Below are 16,984 nucleotides of genomic sequence, written 5' to 3'. Positions count from 1 at the left end.
AGAGCTGTTGGGATGGATTCAGTACCTGAAACCTTTGTGCATGTACCTGAAGTCTGGTAATATCCAAAGGTCCTGCAGCCTGGAGTCACTGAAATATGCTAAAGCCACTAAGTGTCATGGAGTTACTTAGTATGGTACAAGGGATCACCTCCTTACTGCTCTTCACTTTTCTCATTTTTGCTCTCTGTCTCCTGAGAGCCTGGTTTAGGCCAGCAATATAACTCCATCCTTTTCTCTCCTGGGTCAGAGCCTGGAGTAAAAGAGGAAAGGAGAAATTTATTTTTCAGCAGCATAATGTTTTGCCAGGTCATGAAGTGGCTGCTAAAACCATGTTGTCTGGCTTTGCTTTCGAAACTGCTCAGTACTCCTTGGGAGTCAGAGACAAAGGCTGCATTTTCTGTTACTTCTCATATTTTTCCCCAGCTCTGTGCTCCCTTAAGGGAGACAGGATCAGAATTCAGAAGAGGAATCATCAATTTTTTCTCATAATGATATTTATAAGGATGTTCATGGCATTTTAAATACCTTGCAAGAAGTTTCTCAAACAGGTTTTCACAGCTTTCCCCTGAATACAACTTAGGGACATATGACAATATAGTTTCTTAGAGGAAGAAAGTTTGTATTTAAGTGTTTTTATATTTTTTCACCCTAGGCAGATCCAGTTGGCAGATGTCAGCTTCTTACTCTGGAAAAACAAATTTGATTAGTTGTATATAATTAATTTTAAGAGGAAATAATAAATTTATAAGCTCAAATCTGTAGAATAGATCAGCAAAAAATAATATTCTTCTCAGAAGAACATGAGATAGTGCTCAGCCAAGCCCTGGGGCCTTGAAGATAAATAGAAAATGTGAACTGAAAATCTCATCTCTCTAAAGTCAACTGATTTTCAGTGACCAAAGTAAAGCCAAGTTTTCACACTGAAGTTCAAGATCTTAGCAGAAAACCTAAGGGGGAAAAAGAAATCAAAATTAATAAAAATAAAAAAGACCAAAGGCATGTAGTTAATTTTGTGTGTATTGGGAATGCTGTGTGAATTTCTGAGAGAAACCAAAACTGAGCAGAATCATAAGTATGTGCAGGATTTGAGCCTAATGGTTGAGTTGGTGTTTCAGGCAGCCATAAGAAAAAAAGGGTAAGGAAGGCACTGGATTAAAATAGTAGGGTCACTAGTAATGTGGTGACAAATAACTTATTTGAGCTTTTCAAGGTCTAAATACAGAATTCAAATAATAAAAAAAAAATGGTTGCTTTATACTTAAAGTTACACAAACTTGTGCCAATATAACTTAGAAATATTTTTGTTTATAAACTTGAAGGAGTGAGAGGTTAAAGCACTAGTTATAAATTGACTTGACCTTCTAGAGGAAATACATGCTAAACCTGATCTGTCTTTAATAACCGAGAATCTGTTTTGTCTCCTACCCTCTTGAGATTCAGTTAATATTAATGCAAGCAAGATGTGAAAGGAAATTCTGTTGCTTCACTTTTTTAGTAGCTTTTAGTATCGCAAGAGAAGGGATTGAAAATGAGATAAAGAAGACTTTGTTTGAAAACTTAATGCAAAACTAAAGGCTTTTAGAGTTCTTCAAACACTTGTACACTTGCTTTGTGCTCATTGATACAATTTTGTGAAGTTCATTTTCAAGACAGAGGGTTAAAACTGCACTGGTGTAAATTCTGTGGTTACAGGTCCAAGTGAAGTGAATGTATCTGCTGTGGAGTCAGCTACAAATTATAGTTAGCTATGCAGCATTCCTAAGTCATTACAGAAACCCTGAATCGGTACAAAAGAGAATTTATAGCTAAAACTATGATGGTTAGCTTAGTACATAGGACATTTTGTGACAGAAAAAGCCCTTTCCTCATTGATTTGCAAATCTGGAATCTGGCCTTCTGCCGCTGATGGGAGCTGAAGGCAGCAGATAGCGCACGGAGCGACTGTCCTGCAGGAGCTGCTGTCCTGCCCTAGGTGAACCCTTCTCTGCTCGGGCAGGTGGGTGCACATTGCAGCCAAAACACACCCCAGCAAAGCTGCTGCTCCCCGAGTGCTGCTGCTCCCCGAGTGCTGCTGCTGCTCCCCGAGTGCTGCTGCTGCTGCTCCCCGACTGCTGCTGCTGCTGCTCCCCGACTGCTGCTGCTGTTCCCTGAGTGCTGCTGCTGCTGCTCCCCGACTGCTGCTGCTGTTCCCCGACTGCTGCTGCTGTTCCCTGAGTGCTGCTGCTGTTCCCCGACTGCTGCTGCTGTTCCCTGAGTGCTGCTGCTGCTCCCCGACTGCTGCTGCTGCTCTCTGAGTGCTGCTGCTGCTCCCTGAGTGCTGCTGCTCCCTGAGTGCTGCTGTTCCCCGAGTGCTGCTGCCCGGCCCCCAAGGGATCAGGCACAGCAAGACTTGCAGGTCTGTCATGAGGGATCCTTGAGTGTTACGGCCTTTCACTAGTGAAATCATAGCAGCATCATGCAAGAGAACAACCAAAAATGGTAGGTTTAGAGCAGTTTAGAGTAGTTTCTCAGTTCTTTGGACATCTGACCCTAATTCACAGATCAAAATAAAGGATAAAGGAGTGCTTAGGTGGGGATTTTAATGGAAAAGTATTGTAGCAAATCTGTCTGAAAACTAAGAATCAATGAAAATACCAGCTGGTACATAGGGCATTAAATCTGGATCATTCAGCCATCAAACTTGGAGCTCCTGGCGCTCACTGGACTCCAGCCGGATGCACGAGGCTTTTCCACCCTGGCTCCATGGCTCAAGGGGGGCAGGCCTGTGGTTAAGGCTGGGCAGGCTGCCCTTCCTGAGGGACCCCGGTGACCCGCGGGGGTGCACAGGTGGCTGCACAGGTGGCTGCACAGGTGAGCACACAGGTGAGCACACAGGTGAGCACACCGGCAGGCGCACGGTTGGGTGCGCCAGGAGCATCTGCAGAGTTGTCGGGCCCTCTATGGCGCTCTGCGGGTGCCGCTGCCCAGACGGGTCCAGCTTCACCTCCGAGTGCCCCGCGTTACCCTCACAGACATCCCGCTGCCACCGCTGCCAGGGCAGCGCCATCCGCACCCTCACAGCATCGGCGGGCGCTCGGCGAGTCCTTATGCTCGGGACCCTCTCCCGCGCCGGCGGGAGGCTGCGGGGCGAGCGCGGGGCGCTGCCGGCGGGCCCGGCGCTGTTGCCGCGGTGATGCCGGGCAGCCCCCCCTGCCCGTGCCCGTGCCCCCGCCCCGCTTTAAACATGGCAGCGGCGGCGGCTCCGGCGGGGAGCGGCGGCAGGTGAGGAGCGGCGGGGGGCGGCGGCTCCCGGCCCTGCCCGGCCCTGCTCTGCCCTGGCCGCCGCCGCGGGCCGCCCGTCCGCAGCCCCGGCTCCATCCGCAGGCCGGTGGGCGAGGCGGTGGCGGGGGGCGGGCTCCCGGCGCCGCCAGGCAGCTCCTCCCTCCCGCCCTCCCTCCCTCCCTCGCTGGCGGCCGGGAGCCCCCGGCGGGGTGACAGCCCTGCCGAGCGCAGCCGCTCCGGCCGGGGCTGCGGAGCAGCGCCCGCGCCCGCCTCGGCCCGCTCGCTGCCGGGACGCAGCGGGGCCGTCCCGCGCCCGCCATGTGGAAGCTCAACAAGAGCAGCAAAGTTCTGCTGGACGACTCGCCCGAGGAGGAGGAGACGCGTCCCCGCGGGCCGCCGCCCGCCGCCGCCTTCGCGGCCCCCCAGGTAGGAGCACGGAGCCCGGTTCGGAGGGGGCGTGAGGCTCGGCCCCGCTCCCGCTGCCCTCTCTCCGGCGGCATGAGTAATCACTTTTCCTGTCCTGATGTGCCGCCAGGCTGGCCCTGGTCGGAGCTGGGAGCCTTTGGGCGAATCGTGCGACTGTCACCTGGTTTTTTGGGGTGCTGGCTGGCCTATCCAGCCGCCTCCTTCCACCAGCCGGCCTTGGCGTTGCTGGGACTTGCCGCCCTTCATTCCAGTGGCTTCATACCGCAGGGTACTTTCTCTCCCAGCCCTAGGCAGAGGCACTCTGTTAAGCACCATACATTGAACAAGGATGTTTAAGAACTTAACTTTATTTGCGCGTTTGTGTAGAGCACTGATGTTTTGTCAGGATTGCTTTTTTCCTGTGGTTTCAGTGATGGTACTTCACGATCTTTAAATAGCTGCAATCTTGTTTGAAAGCTTTTGTTGTTAAGTGTTAAATACTAACAGTGACTTTCTCAACAAATATAACCTGAAAGGAGGAGTATCAGTTAAGTATCTGGAAAAACAACCAAAAAAAAAAAAGTTTGACTTTCTTTCAAAAACTTGGTAGCAATTAAGCATCATCCATCCAGCTCAGAAGCCTGTTACACTGCCCAGTACAGCTTCGTGTCTGATCTTCTGTAGCCACAGAGTTACTTTAAATATTCAGTGAGAGATTCTGAATAAGCAGTTACCCAGGGTTGCGAAACAGTGAGGTTTCTTTTCAGAAGAAGGTACTAAAGCTAAACGCTTGTGTTATACTTAAACTACCCCGTGTTTATCTTGCCTATCTTGCTGAAAGAGCTGGAGCGTGTCTGGATAAATTATCTTTGAGTTTCTGGTTGACAGGTGCTGTGAGTTGTCAACCACATGTGGCAACTGCTGAAGAGCAGCCTCTCCCAGTCACAGTGGTTATTCTCTCCATCTTCCAGTCGCCACAATCACCAGTTTAGCTTTGCCTCGCCCTTGCCCCTGCACAGTAAACAGCAGAGCCATAGCCCTTGCTACTTCTTCGACAGCTGCTGTGGGGAGTCGTATGGGTGACGAGGATCTCCTCCTGCAGAAGGGACATGAGACCCTCTTCAGGGGAGGAGGCCGGATTGTGGGGTTTGAAGTGACCTGAAGTATCTCCCCCAGCCTCTCACAGAACATCTAACCTCTGCCTCCTACAGTTCCTATCCTCAGGTGCTTGTAAGCTTCCATGGTTTTTGCTAAGCTACTGGCTTGTACTGTCATAGTCCTCATGATTTGCTCACCTCCTGAAACCCTCCTCTAACACCAAAGGCCACCAAAAGCTTCCATTAAATCCCACTGACTCTTCTTGCTTCTCTTCTCTACCACTGATGATCCAAGCCTTCACTGACCATAGCCTCCCAGTAGGAAAGGATTCTTCAGACTTCTGCCCAGACAATTCTCCTAGCCCTCTAGTTTAGCATCAGAGGCTGGAGTTTGTTTATTTTATTTTGTCCAGTACAATTGTCTTTTACTGTCCTGGGCCTCAGTTCCATTAGTTGAAGTCTCCAGTTATAATGCTAATGACAATTATTTCTTGTGCAAAAGGTTTGCATTTTCATGAACTTTAAGAAAATTTCTTTTCAACTTCCAGTGGAACTGGGATGCTGGTTTCAGTGTTGGGGGGTGGCTGGAGAAAAATAAATTATTCTAAGTCAATAAAGGAAATATTCTTGAAGATAAAGGATTCAGTAAGGTTACCACAACTGTAGTGTGGCTTGGCACAGAGTCTGGAGCAAAGATTATAAGCTATTAGTTATTTTGCCTGTTAAAATCTTTGGAAAGGAATTCAACACCCTGCCCAAAATATTTAGCAGCAGTCATTTCAGATTTTGTGTACCCTTTAAGGAAGAACAGAATATATAGCCACTGACCACTTGACTGACATTGTAATTCTCATGATCAGGGTGGCTTTTAGGTCAGCCGTAGGTACAGTGTGTCTAGACCACGGCTGGGACAGGTTTCAAGTGAAGCAAATGAAATTGTTCAGCTTGCTGAAGCTGATCTGATTCATGTTCCTTGCTTTTTGTATTTCAAATTTGTGATGTTTCATCAGATCCTGTTTTATTCTCCCAATAATATGATTGTAATGGAGTGAAATCCAGTAATATGTGGAGGGATTTGGTTATGATCTGCACTCTCTGCTGCTGCATCCTGACCTGCATCAGCCAACCCCTGGCTTTGGGGGACAGCAGCACCATGAGAACTTGAACGAGTTATGGGGGCAGTTCTTGTGGTACCTTAGCTGTGCACGAGGATGCCTCAGTATGTGTGCAAGTTGTTACAGTACAGCCTGCTGTGAATGAAGGACTGCCTCATCAAGATGAGAAGAATCCAGGACTTCCCTAATTTTTTATCAATGGAGCCAAAATCCAGATAATTAGTGTGAGTGCTTTTTCGTAAATTAAGCCCAGCTTTAGATCTCATGCAGAAGATGCCTGTTAGATTTACCTCCTTTTTCTGATACATCATTTGGTAAAAGAAAAGATGAACCAGTCATTGTGTTTTGACTTTGATTTATGATACCTTGTTTTCCCAACAACCATCTTTTGTCTTTATTTTCATTTTTAATAAGCAAGTGGGAAGAAAATCCTTAAGCTTCTACCATTCATGCTATAAATAAGGCTGAAACTTTTTACTTCAAAGGCAAGAAATTGGTAGTCACATCTATGTCATTAAAGCAAACCACGTTGAAAGTATTCCAACGTAATGAAATGTTGGTGCTGTATATTGTTTCTTCAAAGCTGAGAAAGAGTAGAGTTCTCACTGTGCAACCTAATAATTAGGACATAGCAGTAGCAGACAGCAACAAAGAATTAGTCTACTATAAGTTAAAGAAAAAAAAACATCCAACACAAAAAAACTCTTTGTTACTCTAGAGCAATTTTAATCATCCTATTTAGATATGGAAGCCTGATCTGGGCTTAAGCAGATATTTGAATTTGTAGATGTTCACAGTTCTTAAATAGAAAACCCTAGTTTGATCTAAAAAAAAGTTTTGACAGTTCTGGTTTTGTGTTATACAGAATGGTTTGATTTTGTTCCAGGGGAGAACAAAAACAAATTTTAGAACATGAAAATTGAAAGGGAGGGAACTGTCAGCCTCTGGCCACTTCTTAGCAAAAGTTTCTGCATACATTCAACTACTTTGAATTGTTAACACTTATTTAAAATAGTAAGGTGTTTCCTGAGATAAGAAAGACAAGTAAATTTTGAAACAGTACTTGTGTAAATAAATGTGTGGATTATTATGAGGTTTTTTTAAGAGCAGACAGTTTTAGAATATATCTTAGAAGTTAATTTTAATTTATGCTTTGAAGCATAAGTATTTTTAATTTATGCAATGAAGGTGCTTTATTCACTTGAGTTATAATTGATGCATGAAGGTAACTTGACATGTGTAAATAGTACACACATATGAGATGAAATTAATGTGCTTTTTTTGTGTCTCTCTGAAAATATGCTAGAAATGTACAGCGGTGCATGCCAAACTTGCATTCAGTTTGGAATATAGTAATTATGTTTCAAACTGTAGCTGTATTTTTGGAAAGGGAAAACCTCTGGGTTTTGATTTCTGGAAGGCATTGTTTTGGCAGTTGTGCTAAATTTTTCTTGTTGCAATCCTACCATCCGATCAGTTCTCAGAGATGTCAATGCTGTGTCAATATCGCGTGTAACTCTGACGTAAAATGGCCCTCCACGTTAAAATACATCTATAGATTAGGGGAGGGATGGATGTCAGGCTGACCTGTATTATCTAATGAAACTCTGTCTTTCATGTAAAAATATTTCGAACCCTAGCCTTGATCTGCTTTCCCCTGTTGTATTTTTTGTTACGTTCAAAGGGAATGTGTGCAAAAACATGTTTCATGCTGAATTTTGTTTAGGCTTGCTCAGGATGTTTGAAGGTTGGCTATACAGAATTTTAGTTATCTCTTTTAATCAAGATGTTTAAGTGTCTGGTACAATTTTAATACTGGCTTTCATCTTGGAATGAGTTGAACTCAGACAAGCCCTGCAGAAATGGGTGGGAGCTGAGCAGCATTTCTTATGTTTTACTAATGTGTTGAACCAAGGGTATTTTTCAATTAAAAAAATAAAGTAGAAAATTTTAATCCAGCTAGTGCCTTCCCTTCACTTTCTGGCCATTTCTGTGTGTCTCGGGCTTTGCCTTCAGTACTCTAATAATCCTATCATACCTTCTCCTCTCTGCTAGCCTGGTTTTTTGAGCTGTTCTTGTGACATTTCAGTGGCATTTTCCTGGCTAAAATCCATCACCTGTATTCTGTCATCATTCTTGAACATTAGATTGTGGTACTGTCAGGCAAGACTTTCCTGAGCCTTCCTTGGCCTGACTTTCTTGCTTTTCCACCTTCTTGTCACATATATAATCTTTCAGCAGCTTCTTGAGTGGGTCCTGTTTATTTCTCACAGTCTTTCTGGAGCTCTGCAGAGTGACAGTGTCTTTTTGGGTCTTTAGGCTTTCAAAGTTTTAAATACTTTTCATTTTTGAGGTGCTTCATTTTTTAATTTATACTGTCATTTTTTACACAGTTGACTGGGATCAGATCTGTTTCTCACCTCTTATCCCCTCTCTTTTGTCTTATTCTGACTCTTAAAAGTCTGCAAATCACATATTGCACGTATTGGTCTCCTATTGCAGATATATATTTTATATATTATATATAAATATAATTTTATATATTATAGATATATTATATCTCCTATTGCAGATATATATTTTAATATATATACTATATATTTTTTTCTTTCAGCCAAGCCTGCAACCTGCAGGTTGTTGGTGGTTTTTATCTATTGTACAGAAAAGAATTTGTGTCCTAGACTTTACTATTGTTTCCGCCATGAATTCCTGGTCAAGTCTGCTTTGTCTCTCTCTCTCTCTCTTTTTTTTTTTTTTTTTTTTTTTTTTTTTTTTTTTTTTTTTCCTTTTTATTATTATTATTTTTTCTTGCTGTCTAGACAGCTAAAATTGTTGTGCAGACCCTCACTTCCCGTACTGATGGTGATTACTTCCTCTGCAGCTTCTAATACCTATGCTGTGGTTTCCCATCCCCTAGTTCCTGCGAATTCCATTGCTGATATTAATGTTGTTGCTTAGGGCATAAAGTTTAAGTCCTCCTCATCCTTCAGATTCCATTTCTTCAGCTGGCCTCCCTTTGTTTCAGGAAGTTTGCGTTTAAATCTCTGCCCTTGCGTTCAAGGTTTTCCTCAGTACATCCCCTTCCTCTCCCTCATTTGTCACTTTGATCACTTGTGCCTTTCCTGGAGCCAGTTCTGCTTTACTGGCTCTGGTTGCCTGGGTTTGCCAGCAGCAGCCGTGTGTGCCCTCCTCCCCTCCAGGCTAGCACAGAATTATCCACTCCCACTCATCCACGAACAAACCATCTTCTCCTCTATGGCTTTGCTTGAGATCTGCTTTCCCTAACTTATTAAGCAGCTTCTTGGGATTTTGGGAGGCTTCTGGAGCCATATTCTCCTGCCACTGCTGGACTTCCTACCATCAATATACAAAGTAAAATGTAATGGATTTTGAGAATGGATGAATTCTTTGCTGTTAAAGTCAAGGTTTATAATGTTTTCCTCGTTTTTATAGAAACTATTTGCCAGATTATGTGAGGACATCTGTAACATAAGTAGAGTTACTAGAAATTGTTGAACACTTTACTAGGTAGGTTTTCTTTCAGCTCTGTCATCATCAAAGGTACATTTCCAACAAGTTTTGCTGCTGGTTCTCTGTGAGGAGCTCCAGGAAAATGTCTGTGTGATCACTGCACGTTGATAAAAGCCACACATCAAAAGGAAGCTGTACGTGTGCTGCTGAACACTGTAACAAAAAATGATGCATTCAGCCCATTTTGCAGAAACTGTACTAGGAAAATATGGCCATTACTCATCCAAGACCTTTATTGGAGACATGAAGTTTAATGGCAGGTTCCATGACTGAATAAGAATTGTATGTCAGTTACCACCTTTTGAATTGGCATCTATTGGTTTGTTTTCTGAATAAGGAAACAGCAAATATGAACTTCTGCTATGGCTACGTTGTTAAAAATAATTGACAGATTTTCAGCTGGAAATTTCATCAAAATTGAAAACTTCATTGGAGTAGTTGAATTGTTACAGAAATTGAATTAAAATTGCTTATCTGACCTTATTTGTTTCAGCTTTGACACTGGTGGGTTTTTGATCTTAATACAGCTGTTTCCATTTCATGAAGCATATTTGAAATATTATAAATTAGGTAAAGCTAAATTCTTAATGACATATGAGCTTTTTTAATATTTTAAGGTGATCAAGCTTTAATATTCTTCCAAAAATATTTCAGAGGAGCAAAGTCTGGGTAAGATATGTTATAATCTCTTACTACAGAGATGCACAGTAATGTGAACACAATAGAGTAACCTTGTGTATTGATATAAAACCAGAGAGCGTAGGAATCTGGTGTTCCAATGTTTCTCTTTGTAATGCCAATAAAATGCAGAACTACAGAAATATTCTTGTGTAAATACTTACATTCTGAAATTAATCTTCTCTGGTACACTTGGACATTTGTATCAATTGACAGTAAAAATATGGAAATAATTTAGATATTCTGTTTTAAAATGTAATGGAATGTGAAACAATAACTGAAGTGGTTGAATGAAACAGTTTGAAAATGCTAAGCAAGTTCTTAACAGCTGTGGACACTAGAGAAAAGAACGTGATCTTTATTATTAATACTGAATAAATCAAAATTATTTGAAAGATGAAAACCAACTTCCCTATGTTTTCACCTCGCAGTTGGTCTGGTGAATAGTAGGCAGTTATGAGAGGCTGGAGCCTAGAAGATGGAAGCATTTTTAAATATATTGGACGGGTTGTCTCCTGTATCTGAAGTAGTCACCCAGACTTTTTTAAGTTAGTCAAGTGAAATAAGTTCTTTTTGAAATGATCTGATGGATTACATTTTAAAAGCATGTGTCCAATTTAGTGTTGTGTACAAATTATATGCCAAAATTGAAGTATATTCTTCAGCACATTTATATTTTACATTTCTTTTTTCTTTATCAACAAAAGTATTTTCAGTTTTACTGAAGACTGGCAGAGGAAGCATAGGAGTTTGCAGAGGAAACATTGCAGCATAGGAGTCACTGCCACTATTTAGATACTTTATTGTCTATTATAATAAAAATATTTTTTCTAAGTAGAGGGAGCAATCTGGTGTGGAAAAGTATTGTTTATAGAAGAGAAAAAATGAATTTAAAATACCAAATTACTCTTAAGCAAGACTTTAGAAATGCCTAGGTTAATTGTTTTCATTGGCAACATTAAAAGGAAATGTTCAATTTACAGAGCCTGCCCAGATGGCTGGTTTGATTCACTCATTGCTTGAGGGACATACACATGGAAGATTGAGATCTAGCAGTAGATGAAATATGGACAAGGCTGATCACATTAGACTGATCTCAGCCTAGGCTATTTCTGCCAGAAAGGAGCAGAGGTAATTCACAGTTCAGCATTGGGGTTTTTCTGCTGAACACATAGCCTCATGTCCAAGAAGAAAGCAATGTATGACTGAGTAGTGCAGCCTTTCTTTATTAAAATTGAAAGCCTTGTTTTTCCTTAAAGGCATGTTCAGTTTTGTGTAGGTGTTCAGGTACAGTTCAGCTTTGTTTTTCAGCTGTGTTAAAAAATATTGAAAGTAGTAGAGTTGTTTCAGTACCCATTTACATTTGATCACTGTTGCATCAGTTTCCTGACTCAGAAAGCATATATCCATGCATTGAATTTTTCCAAGTGTGTATTACAGGTGCAGCAAAAAAAAAAAGAGGCCAAATGCCACTGATCTTCTACTGATAACTTTCTTCATACTCATGTTTGAGCGTATTTTACATTGGTTTTGATTCAGTTCTAAACCTAAATAAGCAATCTGACTTTTGCATTAATAATCAGCTTTAGTCTTATTTATTTCATTTTACATTATATCAAAATCCTTTTCAAAGCCAAAGAAATATTTTCTTTTGTTAGCTGTATTTTAAGATGGTGATCTGGCTGTGTGATCTTCTCTTCCCAATCTGTGTTGTTTCTGGTCAGGCTGTGTATATGTAGTTGTTCTACTGTTTGGTTTGTAATCAGTGTTTTGGGAATCCTTCCAACTTCAGAGGTTGACCCTCAGGTTTGTGATTTCCTGAGTGATTTTTTTAAATTTTTTTTTTAAACCTTCCCCTCTCCTATCACTAAATTATTTAGCAGGGTTTGTGGAGTACTGGAAATTATGTTAAATTATGTTTGTTTTAGGATTTTTTTCCACTTAAATGATACATTTGTGGTACATAATCTAATTCACACTTACAGATATGACAACCTAGACTTTATATTACACTCAATCCTTGATGAGATGTGATGATAGACGGAGAGGATGCAATAAGTCAGTAGAAGTGTGAGAATTTGTTCCAAAAGGACCTACTCTTTTAACAATAGCTTGTTTACTCTCATGTTTGCACAGCTAATATATGTGTATGTGTGTGTCTGTGTGTCTGTGTACTGTAGGAAGCTCCCACAACTGGGTAGGTAAAATCAATAATATACCATTTTACTAACTAGAGCACGAGAAGGGCACGCAGGACGAAATGATGCTGTTATTTCCTTTAACTCTTTGATGTTCAGCATTCTTCATCTTGGCCTGAGTTATGAAAGTGAATGATCTAAAGAGACTAATTAATTACTTTACCGCAGAGGAAGCTGAGGGAAGCAGATTACAATTTTGATCTCTGTACAAAAAGGTTTGTGTGCTAGTTGAATTGGTCCCTTGAGTACCTTATGGTTTGCAGTATGTCCAACAAAAGGGCACTTGTTTCCTTATGAAAACACGCTGTGCATACCAACCTCCCCCTGCCAGAACTGGAGGGCTATTCAAGCTGCTGATCAGCATTTCCCACTACTGTTAGCATTCCCTTTAGTGGTAGCATATTTTGGAAAGATCTAAATACTGTAAGGTAGTCCAGGTTTTTCTGTGAAATTGGAGAAACAATGAATTGTCATAACTGTAAACCAACCACATTAAAACATACTGAAATATTTTATAAGTGTTCGCGTCACTATGTGTTATGCAGCAGGCTAAGGAGTGAAGATGAGCTTTTTTTACTGCACAGTAGATTGTCCTCTAAAGAAAATTGATAAACCAAACCATATGCTCCCTCATCTCAGAATGGTAACAAAAGTAGGGAATGTGTATCAGGAGAAGGGTGTACTAATGTATATCATTTAAAAATAAAATTATTCTGTGGGTAAGAAGGGAAGGTGGGTTGTAGGGATCTCTCATCTTTCCTCCTGGGTTCTTCTCAGCGGTGGCACAGGTCCCCTCCCTCCCTCTGCTCTTTCTCTCTGTATTTTTTTGAATACAAAGCCCATCCCTCCTGCAGGGTGCACAGGTCCCTCCCTGCCGTGTGGGCCATGGCTAGCTCTGAAGCCCTATACCTGCTCCTTTCCCACTCTGTTCTTGCTGTGTGGCATTAGGCTGCTCCTCACTGCTTTCCCTAAGGATGGCTTTTCCACAAAACATTTTCACATCCAGTCTGTTGGAGATGGCTGAATTCAAACCTACAGACTGTTTTTAAACAATGCATGGGTTGTATTGATGGACTGCACAAACAGTCTGCCATTATCCAAGTCTCCTTTTTCTTTAACGCTGTATTTAAAAGGATACTGTGAATATTTGGTCAGTCTTCTGCCCCCAAAAATGTATTTTAGGGGTTAGTTTCTCACCAGATTTTCTTGAGGGTTTAATGTATTTCAGTCCTTGTATTTCATCTCTTTAAATTTGTTGTTGTCCACTTACCATCAGCCTGGGTTGCATGAGTATAGTTGCTGCAAGTGTGTGTCTCGTTCCTTAGGAGGTACCACTTTGTATAACCATGAGTAGCAACACTCTATTAATACAGCAATACAATCTAATTGTCCCTTTTTAAAAGAAGCAAATAAATACCCCTTTTTGTCTACTATTTATTGTTAATTACATCTTTTGTTGGCAATGGTATTCACATTTTATTATGATAACTCCCTAACCCTATAAGGTGCTCTTTGCATCTTGTGGTTTTCCCCTAAAAACTTTCACTGTGTACTCTCTTCTAGAACATGATGTCTCTATGCACTTTCTTATTTTTGTTTTTCTTCTTAAGATTCTTGGAGAGTTAAAGAATTAAAAAGAGAGGTGTTATTTCATTGGAAGGTGCTAACAGTGTCTTGTTTGTTCTGGAGGTAATATTGTTGTTTATTGAAACTGATAGTTCTACCAGCTCTGGATGTCTGAGAATTTCTCCTCTTACCATATTTCCCCTTGGAGCTTTCCTAGTTCTTGATGATTTTTTTCTGTCTTGTTTTGTTCTTGGGAAAAATTTGGATAAAACAGGTGATGTATTCTCTAGCTCGTACCCTGTGTCCTAGAAGAGACTACATCTTAAGTTTAGGACTTCTCAACCTCATCCAAAAGTTTGAGAGCTGAGAGTGCTGAGGAGCAAGAGGGAGACTTCTGAATAATATATGTGAGCTGTTTCCACTTAAAACATTACCAATGTTTCTCTTAAAACCAGAGAAATAAAAAAGCAAAAGGGGTGGAAGTAGTGGACTTTAATTTGAGAGAACTTCACAAATCTGAAGGTTTTCGTTTTTGGTATCTCATCTACAATCCTCTCCTGTTAGACTGCTAACTGAACTTGGAAGTTAAATAACTTGTTGCAATCCACAGGAAGTAATCGTCTCATTTTGAATGATAATACAAGTTCCTGACTTTGTGTTCTACCCCAGCAAGTAAATCTGGCTATCTGCAGCTCATTCTATTCCAACATACAAATACTATTGAAGTATAGAGCAATGGTCTTCATACTCTCTTCTAGAAACGCTCTGTCCTTCTCCCTTGCATAATATAAAATATTGTCTGTAAAGTAAGTGGAAACATTAGTATGTAAATAAATATATAAAAAGAAATATAAATAAGTATATCTAAAAAATGCATGGAATTTGAAGCTGGTCTGTCAAAATTAAGCTGATACATCTGGGCCCCCACCAGACTAAGAATATGTAACACTTCTGTGCTGGTTTTCTCGCCTCTTTCTGATGCTGTAAGCAAAGTGAAGGAGGCCTTTGGCAATGCGTAGGAGCCAGGATAATGAATGTTTTAGGTGTCTTGGGATATGTGCATATGTAGTGTACTCCTTAGCATTAACTTTAATTGAAAAGGAAGGAGTTGATAAATTTGATTTTTGAAACAGTGAGTGGCTGATATAATCAAAATATGGACCAGAGTGAATACTGGAGATTTTGTGAAACTGCTGCTTCAAAGACACTTTCCACTTTTCTGTTTTAATTCAGTTTTTTTCCTGATACTGGGGTTAAATATTTTTGGTCATACGTAGCTGTTCTGGTTTTGTACTTGGGAGTGTTTATATTTGGAGTCATATGTAGAGAAAAAAAAATATATAGCATTTTTCTCATTACAACACAGAGTGACAAAATTGAAAATTGCAGATTTCCTGAATTCTATGTCCTATTTCCTTTATCTTGGCCTCTAAAGTACTCCCAGCAGTGATCTTACGCACCATGTCTTGAAGAGAGCACTGATAGTAACCAGGAGGGCCTGACAGTACTAACACAGTACTGAGTTAATTCAGAGATGGACACCAATGCTTCCCTACTGAATAACATTTACAGGCATCTTTAGCACTCTAGTTTTCTTCTGAAATCTGTAGTTGTGCATGGAGGGGAAAGGAATGTGGAGGAAAGTCTTTCTTTGAGTTAAAAAAATGTAGAGCTTTTTAATGTGAAGGAGGAAAAGATCCTGGGACATTCCTCTCCTCCCAGTCCACAGACAATGCATAAACAATCAGTATTTAGAAACTCAGTGCAGACCCAAAAAATTAAGATACTATCATTAAGATAAAATCAGACTAATTGTACTAAATTTTTTATGATGCAAAGGTATTTCTCCCTTTGTGGTGTCGTGTTTCTGGTTCTGTAAGGGTTTGATTTTTCATCATTCTAAGGGTAGATCTGTATTTTAGTAGTGGCATTCACTTAGTTTTGTGTCGTGATCATGTTTTGTCAATTTTCTTTTATGGTGTGCCAAATAGAATAAAAGCATTTGTGAATAGTCTAAAATGTGTCAGTGCTAATTGTCAAACCAAAACTGACTGTGGGCCTTTTTTTATCTTTATCCTTCTTTTGAGAATAAAGACCAGTTGCTTCATGACGAAGTTTCATCTTCAGTGTCACATCTTGCAACAAAGGTAAATACCTGTTCTTTGAAAATGTAACATTTAATATCACATATATGTATTTCAGTCCATGTATGTTAGAAAGTTGCCAGGTTTTCATGGACAGCTGATTAACATATTTATATAGTTCCTTGATGATTTTATAATTACGTATGATCCTTGGTCAGGGGTTCTCATTGAAGTAATATTAGTAGTGCAGGATTAGTTGGAAAACTCCCTTATTTGCTTTCATTAATGGGGAGGGGAAGGTATCCTGATTTTTTTTTCCTCCCAATGATGGCTATTAAAACACAAGATGAAAATAAGAAGCCACAGGAATAACTGAAGTCAAAAGAAGCACTAAATTCTAGCTGCAACTGGCAATAAAAAACATGAAAAGTAGAAGAGTTTGGGTTTGTTTCTTCCATTACGTGTAGCTCCACTGGCTCTCTGACCACAAGAGGTTAAGGATTTTATTTTGTATCTCTTTCAGGAAAGAGAAGTAGGCATGCAAGTCAAATTTTTTTACCTTGATATGTGTCCAAGAATCTTCTTTAATGTTCTTGAAATACATTAGTAGAAGATGAAAGAAGTGGAAGTTATTATGATAAGCTAGAGCTTGTTTTGAAATTCCATAGGTATAAAGAAAAGTATTTTAAAATAGGTTCATTAGTGTAATAGGATACTTTACATTAATATGTATAAACTGAACATCCATCTCTGTTACTTCTTTTTGTTCTACTTCAGATGCAGCATGACTTTCATTGAAAATAGAAGTCAGATTGTACTATACCTTTTTCTACCCTTTTGAAAAAACATATTCTTTTTTATGAACACATAAATTACCATATATTTTTATACCAGATGATAAATGTTTAAGGTGAGAATCTTAAAATGAATCTATTTACTATTGAAACTTTTTTTGCCCCTTTCTTAGTCATTCAGGAAGGCTTGCTAAAGTGTGTGTTCTGACTTTAAAAACCAAAAATGTCACCAGGTAAACCACTGAGGTGCAATAT

At 40.4% G+C, this 16,984-nt stretch overlaps 1 protein-coding gene across 2 annotated transcripts in view; it reads left to right on the top strand.

Moving 5' to 3' along the window:
- The first annotated feature begins 3,433 nt into the window (after nt 1-3,433).
- The window catches only part of TDRP (testis development related protein), a 28,558-nt gene continuing 15,007 nt past the window's right edge, over nt 3,434-16,984 (top strand). The window contains exons 1-2 of one of the 2 annotated variants that reach the window (XM_063389320.1): nt 3,434-3,687; nt 15,939-15,998. In XM_063389320.1, the coding sequence (XP_063245390.1) occupies nt 3,580-3,687; nt 15,939-15,998 (168 nt within the window). In that variant the 5' untranslated portion in view covers nt 3,434-3,579. The remainder of the gene's footprint in view (nt 3,688-15,938; nt 15,999-16,984) is intronic. The other variant, XM_063389321.1, reaches the window with a different exon arrangement.

This window comes from Prinia subflava, chromosome 2 (assembly GCF_021018805.1).
Source record: "Prinia subflava isolate CZ2003 ecotype Zambia chromosome 2, Cam_Psub_1.2, whole genome shotgun sequence".
Taxonomy (NCBI): domain Eukaryota; kingdom Metazoa; phylum Chordata; class Aves; order Passeriformes; family Cisticolidae; genus Prinia; species Prinia subflava.
This window is presented reverse-complemented; position numbering and strand designations above follow the sequence as displayed.